Source organism: Erigeron canadensis, chromosome 4 (assembly GCF_010389155.1).
Source record: "Erigeron canadensis isolate Cc75 chromosome 4, C_canadensis_v1, whole genome shotgun sequence".
Taxonomy (NCBI): Eukaryota; Viridiplantae; Streptophyta; class Magnoliopsida; order Asterales; family Asteraceae; genus Erigeron; species Erigeron canadensis.
In genome coordinates, this window is record NC_057764.1 from 34,355,485 (window position 1) to 34,364,867 (window position 9,383).

The 9,383-nt window shown below is 31.8% G+C and overlaps 1 protein-coding gene across 2 annotated transcripts; it reads left to right on the plus strand.

The window, feature by feature from the left end:
* Nucleotides 1-5,406: 5,406 nt before the first annotated feature.
* LOC122595170 ((S)-8-oxocitronellyl enol synthase ISY1-like) lies at nucleotides 5,407-7,267 on the plus strand. 2 transcript variants are annotated; one of them, XM_043767497.1, is made up of 3 exons: nucleotides 5,407-5,516; nucleotides 5,747-5,887; nucleotides 5,979-7,267. In XM_043767497.1, exons 2-3 carry the CDS (start codon nucleotides 5,849-5,851, stop codon nucleotides 7,107-7,109), a joined length of 1,170 nt encoding a protein of 389 aa, XP_043623432.1. In that variant the 5' UTR covers nucleotides 5,407-5,516; nucleotides 5,747-5,848; the 3' UTR covers nucleotides 7,110-7,267. The 2 variants fall into 2 exon arrangements, with proteins under 2 accessions (XP_043623432.1, XP_043623433.1); XM_043767498.1 differs by having other exon boundaries at nucleotides 5,427-5,516; nucleotides 5,805-5,887.
* Nucleotides 7,268-9,383: the final 2,116 nt, after the last annotated feature.

Below are 9,383 nucleotides of genomic sequence, written 5' to 3' on the forward strand. Positions count from 1 at the left end.
CTTCGGATGAGGCAGCTGCGGCTACAACCTTGCAGTTGCTCGGTGATGATGTAGGTGACGCCGGTTCTGAAAGGCAAGGTAAGAAGATCAAGAATTAGTTGAAGTCCACACATCTTCTTCTAATGTACCACTAGATATATATCTTCTTATATATATTATATATGTATTGTATGTATGTTTTACTTTAATTTATATACTGCGCGCATTGTTCTACATCGTATATGCAAGTACTTGATCCCAATAATAGGTTGTACGAGTATGTTGTAAACATATCAAGTAATCAAGACATTAATTGATATAGTTTCAAACGAATCACTATGAAAAACTTCGCACATAAGTGTACGTGTATTCTTATTCTTTATGAATCTTCCTACTTTGATTTTATTTTCATCCAATGATCAAGATCTTATGTACGCATCACGAGTCTTTATTAATACTATGTTTTACAATAAACAAGCTTTATATAAACATACATATTTTACATGTGATACATCCATACATACATATATACAATACAATACAATACAAACATGTCATAGACTACATCGATCGCTGGATGTAGTCATTCCTGTACGTAGTTACAACAGCATATCGACCATACAATGATCGTAAAAGTTACAAGCAAAAATATAAATATTAACCATTGTATAAACTTCCATTTATCCGATCCAGAAGTGTAATGCAAAGGAAACTTGTTTTTATTTTGAACAACATTACCAGTGTTGCAGTTAACTTCGACAAAAGCTCTAGCCACTAGATGAATCTTCCTGTGCTCAATCGACTTAAACTTCACCCTAGCATCCAATTCCACTGACAAAAGCGCCACTTTAGCTGGTTCCCTGATGACTTGTTGTTTATCCTCGGAGAAAATGTTTTGAACCACCACAAAGTCTCGGACATGTTTAGTCTTCGCTAACCCTTGATAAAAGCCTTGAATGGTGTACACTCCTATGGTTACATTGTTGTTCTTGTTTATGGGTGGTGGGAAATAAGTGAAAGTGAGATTAAGAGGGTCTTTGTAGTAGAGACCATATAAAAGCTCCGAGTTATCTATCGTGACATTGAAGTGAATCATGGTTGTGTTGGTGGACGAGTCGAGGGTTTTGTTCGGCAAAGAAACATGCAAATTGTCGAGGCATAAATCTGGGCGGTCTCGAGATACTAAAAGGACTGCAAAAACAAATGGTGCACTAGTCAATAAGGATAGTAAGATTTTAACAATTAGAAGGGCGTTGCATTGGCAACAAAAAATAATGGAATAAAATATGCAATTGCATTTCTTCCTCATTTTCTTGAGATTTAAAATTTGTTTGTGAAAGAAAGTACTGAGTGGATTGGATTTTAAAGAGGAGTGATATTTATGTTTTTTTTTTTTTTAGCAGCTACGTACAATCATCAACCCAAATATAGGCGGATTGGAAGAGAATATGTGAGTTGATTTATATGATTCTTTATTTTTTAATATATATTTGTGTTAATAATGATTATATTGCAAATCACCTATTAACTTAATTAATTATCAATGAAAGTGAGTGTATTTCTTTCGTTATCATATCAAATGATGAAAGAACACATTCGGGACGCGTTTTTGCATTAATTTAGATAATAATAACAATACTCTCAGTGTCATACGTAAAATTTACCGTTTGCTATTTGTATTTTCATCAAAACTTCCTAATGCGAAATAGAAATCGATCGTTCGAATAAAACAAACTAAAGGGAAACTCACACATTATTGCGGCTCTATTAAATTACAACATCCTATTCTTTACAGTTAGTTTATTGAAGAAATTATGGACTGAATATAAGACCAAGCTCACTGGAAGCATTCAATATATCTAATCTAATAAGCAATATTATAACAACGTACTGAGTGATTTATACCAAAAGGTAGATAATACAAAGAAGGAAAGAAGTAAAGATAAACTACATGATCATAACTATAAATCCAATCAGTTAATCATAAGAACAAATATGATGAATATGAATGATTCTATAATGGTATTAATTCATCAGCTAAGAAGTGTGAAAAAAAATTTCTATCACATTTAGAAAAAAATTACATTTGAAGGTATGAATAAATTTTAAAAATTATAATTTTTTCACACTTATAAATGTGTAAACAAAATGTTAACACTTAAAAGTGTGAAAGTCAATTTGTAACACATGGTTTCCTCACATTCCCCATGTGACATGTGTGAATAAAATATGTGTTACAAATTAACTTTACATTCTTAAGTGTGAACAATTGACATATTTTTACACACTTTCAAGTATGAAATTCTTTTTTCCACATGTATAAGTGTATAAATATAGTGATTTTTTAAATTTCTTTACACTTTTAAATGTAAATTATTTCTATACACTTATAAATGTGATTAAATTAACAAAAAATTTTATATTTTTTAAAAGTACTAAAAAAAGTGTGAGGAAATGACATATTTATTTTAGCGATGGTTGAGGAAGAGATAACAATTACATTGAATTTGTATCTTTGCGACTCTCATTGGACCATTACTCCTTCCTCTTGGCTGCTCACTCGTTCATTTTTACATACACAGCAACCAACCTTCGACGTTTAACCCTATAGGGCTATAGTTGAAAAGAGCCGTTATAAAGCCCAATAGTCCAACCTTCCCTTAGGCCCACATATGTTTTTTGTTCATGCAACTAAACCCATTGCTCCTGTCAACCCATATAATTTGAAAAGAGCCATTATAAAGCCCAATCAGTAGAGGATTTTGGCAAATGTTATATGCGCACATTTTTAAAACGGATAATGATCTTTACATTATAAAAAAAAAATGATGATTTGTACTTTATCATTTTTTAATTGTACATCACTAAACATGTTTTAGGGTGTTATTTTACATCACAGTATGAAACATATATTTGGTGATATACGTCGGATCACTAACCCAATGGAACCCTACATATATATGACCAGATTGCCGACTTTTATCCTTCGAGTAAGATGATGTTGTTAGTAGGTACGCAAATCTAGAAGCCTTTTCTTTAATTTGTTTTTTTTTTTCAACATTGCTTTCTCCTTTTGAGACTTTTGATTATAAGTTTGTAACCTCTATGTGTAATGGGAAAATAGTTGGTGTGTTTAATATTATAATCGTCTTTGTGGGCTATCAAAGAATCTTCCGTTCATAAGTCTTCGGCATACTTTTTTTTATCCATTCTTTTTTTATATCTTTATATTATTATATTGTAGGAAAATGATAAATAGGGTTAACTTAAATAAAAAAGATTGTACGTTTACATATGAAAATCTCATTCCCTAAATTATGTAATAAATGTACAACAATTTAATCCACCTTAACAAAAATCGGGTTGTAAAATAAATTTGTTACTTACAAATTAGGGGTAAAGTAGGAATTTTGACACTCTTTTTTTCATCATATATATAGGCTACGTTTGTTTTCGTTACACCTTATATATTTTCAATGAATATTCCACATACTATTTCGTATGGAAGTGATACCAAAACAAAAACAAACTACGTACAACGAACTTGACCCACTAAAATTAATGATTTGTCATATTTTACGTTTCACTGTAATGTAACAAAAGTTATAAGTGACTTTATTATATTTATATTTGATTATTCGATCAATGCGACAATTTACCAACAATAATCTACTTGTAAGTGTAGATGCATCAACGGTTGTCGAATTGTGAGTATAAGTGCATCAACCATCATCTAATCGTGAGCATGTGTGTATCAACAATTGTCTATTTGTGAGTAAACGTTTGAAATAAACTTGAATTGAAGAAATATGATGCAAGATGATACAATCTTTATAAAAAAAAAAATTGAATAATTATGATACACAATGAATCAATGATACACTCTTGAGATAAACTTGTATAATTATGATAGACAATGATACACTCTTGAACATGTTATACTGGAGAGATTAAAATATAGGCAGACTTTACCTTTAAAAAATAGAGAAAATTAAAACATATAATGGTTGAAACAAAAATATAAGTGGTAGTTAATGAATTGGATAATAAATTGTATGATTGCGACGTTTTCTAGAAAGTAACATTAATTAGTTTTAGGCCATTCACTTTGTTAAGTCGGTCGGCCAAAACGGCCCCAAAACACGTTAACAATGGACTAGCACGGGAATGATGACACGGATGATATTTGTAGTGACAACGTTAAATAGTGTAAATAATTGATGTAATAACTTGATTTAAATGAGGGAAAATGATGGATCCTCCTAAATAATCAATCTAATAATACTCATAATTATAGAATCAAATCACATGAAAAAATCAAAGAGGTGATGAAAAAAGATAATTAATAGATTACACATGTCAAAGTTTTACATCATTAGAAAGATTATTAGGCTAATTTGTTAGGAGGAATCATCAATTTCCTTAAATGAGTTGTAAAAATATTATAGAGTATAATATAAGGTACCGATTTTATAATTTAATATCAAGGGTTGATGATGATTTCATCAATTCACATGTTCATTGATTTTAGCATGAGGTTGTAATTTTATATAATAGTAAAGTATGGAATTATAGATAATGGAGGTACCAGAACTTCCCCTAGGGATATTAGGCTAAACCATGTGGGGCGATATCTACCAATAAGTTGTTTGAGGTAACTCATAAAACCGCTTTTAAATGAGTAAATGTGGATACATATATTTTTCTCTTCAGATTTTTCTCTTAAATAAATATACTTTAATATCATCTCAACCTAAAATATCACATGGCATCACATAATACAAGCCTCTCTATCTTAGATAGAATCTAAATTAGTAAGGCTAGTTTATAGGTAAAAGGAAATTTAGGGAAGTTTGGAAATAAGTTCAAGAAAGTCTTAGATTAGTGTTACTCTTTTAAGTTTATATATATATATATATAATAAATAAGGGTAATGATTAATATTAGCATATAAATCTTCTTAATTAATAGGATTGTGACATGTGAAAAATCAGATGGTAAGACTACGAAAGAGAATTAGTGGACATGTGTTAACAAGTGGATATATTAAATAGATTTTTAAGAAGATTGATTAGGAGGATTTATCATTTTCCAATAAATAATCAAACGAAAAAACATGATCAAATGTATTGTTTCTAAAATAAAACTTTTGAAAGTAAAATTCTTTAATTTATTACTATACTTTTAGAAACATATTTTTGTTGTCTTGTAAACTATTTTCTGTTATAAAAATTTAAAAAAGTATTTGAATATGCACAACTTTTAAAGAGTTTTCAAAGACAAAAAACCTTTTCACCTATATTTACTTTTTAGTTGAAAAAGGGGAGACTAGAATGAAACCTTATCTATCTACTCTCGATCATTCGTGGTGTTTGTGAGTTCTACGTAATACCCGAATTCCCTATAAATTTCTAGTCTCATTTGACATGTGTCTTGGTATATTTTCCTCCAACCTTTTGGCATCAATCAAAACCAAATTTCATAACTCAGTCGTACGGCAACCAACACTATCCTACATTCTTCCAAGGAAAAAAACAGTAAGCATTCTAGTTACATTATTACAAACAATATATACAGTAATCAGATTAATTTAAATCATGTTTTAATGAAATATATTTAAGTATATATTTACAGTATTTATCATCTGCATGCTTCTTTGGTGCCCGGCTGCTTTCAGCCAGTATTAACAATTTCTTAATCCAAATTTTGTGACGTGTTTTACGATGTCTTTATATATTTAATTTAATCTATGATAATGACTTTTCAGAATCAGCATCTCAAGAATTTGGAGTTAATTAACCAATTTGGTGATCTTTATAAAACAGTAGTATACTAGCCGGCCTAATTAGACATCCATTTTCTTCAAACCATGGACTGGACGTGGGCTAGATCAGTTGGAGCTACTAAGGTACGGAGTAATTAATTAATTGCTTGATGTTCAATTCACATATAAATATATATACACACGCGTATGTCCATAACATATGTACGTATGGCAGAAAAAGCTGGATGCAGAGGATGTACGGTCCGAATACAAGAGTGTTGCACTAGTCATTGGTGTGACCGGGATCGTGGGCAACAGCCTTGCTGAAATACTCCCACTCTCAGACACACCTGGTGGTCCATGGAAGGTGTACGGTGTCGCTCGGCGTCCTCGTCCCGAATGGAACAATGACCACCCTGTGGAATACATCCGGTGTGATATCTCAGATCCTCAAGACACCCTCGCTAAACTAGGCAGCCTTAAAGATGTGACACACATTTTCTATGTTAGTTGGGCCAGCAGGCCCACAGAGCTAGAAAACTGTGAAGTCAATGGAAAAATGTTGAAGAATGTTCTAGATGCAGTGATTCCTAATTCCCCCAGCTTGCAACACGTGTCGTTGCAAACTGGGAGGAAACATTACATAGGTCCTTTTGAATCTGCCTTTAAGGTAGCTCATGATCCGCCTTACGATGAAGATATGCCTAGACTTGACTGCCCAAATTTTTATTATGCACAAGAAGACGTTTTATTCGAGTCGGTTAAAAAAAGAAAAGGATTAACTTGGTCTGTTCATAGACCCGGAATAATCTTTGGTTTTTCGCCGTCTAGTATGATGAATTTAATTGGTGCGTTATGTGTTTACGCGACTATTTGTAAACACGAAGGGGTGCCATTTATGTTTCCAGGAGTTAAAGAGGCTTGGGATCGGTATTCAGATGCCTCGGATGCTGATTTCATAGCAGAACAACATATTTGGGCCGCGGTCGAGCCTAATGCCAAAAATGAAGCGTTTAACACGAGCAACGGTGACGTGTTTAAGTGGAAGCATTTTTGGGGAGTGTTGGCTGAGGAGTTTGGGGTCGAGAATGGCGGGTTTGATGAAAATTGGAGGGACAAGAGTATGGTTGAGAGGATGAAGGATAAAGGGAGTGTTTGGGATGAAATTGTGAAAGAAAAGGGATTGGTGCCTACTAAATTGGAAGATGTTGCACAATGGTGGTTTGTGGATGATATTCTGGGAACTGAGAATTTTTTGGATACCATGAACAAGAGCAAAGAACATGGGTTTTTGGGCTTTAGGAATTCTAAGAAGTCTATGGTTCATTGGGTTGAAAAGATGAGAGCCTACAAGATTGTTCCTTAATTAAGATCATGGCAATAATTTGTTTGGATTATGTGTGTTCCTGTTTAATGATTTAATGTTTGGTGTCCTTTTATTAAAACATGTTTAGATTATATGTGATATGATCTTGTGTGTGTAAGAAGTATGAATAAAGTGGTTTGATTAGTGGATTTCTATTAGTTTCGCGTTATCTGTTTTCCTTCGAAATGTGAGCATGCAATATTTGTATTTTCTGGATGTTGAATACTAAGAAAGTGAAGTGAGAATATGTGGTTCTAATTTGGTAAAAAAGTGTAGATTAGAGGGATCCTTCCTTATTAGCAAATGGATATCGACATGCACAAAGGCGTATAATTTCATGTTCCAGTAAAATCTCGGCCTCCATCATATACCCCACTTATTAAACAATATATATATATGGTTAAATATGTGGTTGTGCCTTTCAAAAAAAAAAGTATATGGATGTAGTTTTGTGCTTGATATGATTTATTTTTCTTAAATGTGAGGCATGATTAAGTTGTATTATTCTGATGTGAACACTTAATTCAAAAACTGATAGTGAAGTATGAACTATGAAGAGGAAATATGTGGCTCTAGTTTGAGACACATGACCAGTTATGCCACCACTGTTGTCACCACGTTTTCATATTTTATATTTATGTTGACAATCAAAAGACAAGTAGCCATTTACGTTTACAACCCAACTTAATAAGTAAGTAATATTAATCATTAAAAAAATGATGTCTTTTTTTATATTTACTTAATCCAACTAAAACTTTTTTTTGTTATTGATGTCTCACTAACAAAATCATTTTTTTATTAACTATCTCTGCCTCACAAAAAGAGAACTAATTAGAAATGAAAGAAATATTTATAACTAAAAGAAAAAGGTACCCAGCTGAAGATGGATCGGCCAAACCATTTGGTGATTCGTTGCACAAAACAATTAAATGTAACTTTGACCGACCAACTTGAACTATATTTATATTGATGGCCTGATGGGGATGGTCATAGAAGCTGTCTTTTGCTAGAACAGAAAGTAAACGAATGAATAGTGCGGAGGAAGGTAGGATTTCAACTTTTTATTTAGTATATATATATACAAGGTTACGGAAGTCGCTAATCGCTCACAGGTCGGTCGACAAGCGAGTTGAGAGTACTCGGGTGTATGCGGTGAGTACTCAAGGGTCAAAGTGGTCAAGTCGGGGAGTACTCGGAGTAATCGGCCGACTCGACACCTTACCTTGTAGAGACTACTCGGCTCTACTCGGCGAGTTTTACAACTATGTATGTATATATATATATTAAATGCCCAACCCTTTATTGCAAGGCTTCAATTTATCGTGTTTACGTTTGTTATTAGGGAAATGATTCTTTCAGGTTATCCAACTTGACATCAAGGGATAAATCTTGACTCTTAATTTAAGGTCAAGGTTTAAGATTAAAATATCTTTATCTTAACTCTTGATTAAAAATCAAGGGTCAAGATTGTTCTAACATTGACCCATCAAGATATTTGTAACTTGATTGAATCTTTTCCCTTGTTATTAATATGGTATACAAACGCAAAAAACAATCGCTAAAAAAACAACCATCATAAATATAAAAACGAAGGCAATCATAAACATCTTTGAAAAATAGTTTGTCATTCAAAGTTTATATATATTTAAGAGCATTTACGATACAATATTTATAATATAACTAAAAAAGGGGGTTGGAGGTACAATTGGCACCCTTAATCCTCTTTCTTTAACCTAAGACTCCTTCCTTATTAATCCTTTATTTTTTTAATATTTATTTAATAGAATATGGCCGACCTCTAATAAAAAAAATTTATAAAAAAATCTTTATTATTATTATCTATATATATACTACCTAGAAAAAACCCTCACATATTCTCAACCCTAAGAAAAACCTTACGTCCAAAAAAAGCTACGATCGACTACCAAAAAGGTTTTTTAATTTATATATTTTGTACATATTTAATCATTATTATTATTATTATTATTATTATTTAACTTTGAATTCCTATGTTATTGTTATTATTATCTTTTTTAATTTAATTTGTTGTCCAATATAGGTTAATTATGACTTTTCTTGAACAACAAAAAATAAACCACATTAGTTCATTTTAAAAATCTTAAGTCAACACATGTTAAACATGATTTGCGACTCTGTGTTGAGCATGTATGAACTGTTTTAGAGTGGAACAACCCGAAGAAAAAAATCAAAACGTTTGAGATAGTCTTTGTTGATGAATTGGTATGTATTTTTCAAATTATATACTCTACACTT

What these genes read in the sequence shown, in the direction of transcription:
- LOC122595170 (XM_043767497.1), top strand. Translation starts at nt 5,849, where the DNA reads ATGGACTGGACGTGGGCTAGATCAGTTGGAGCTACTAAG. An exon ending in GATCAGTTGGAGCTACTAAG is followed by an intron (nt 5,888 to 5,978) that starts GTACGGAGTAAT and finishes TACGTATGGCAG; the next exon opens with AAAAAGCTGGATGCAGAGGA.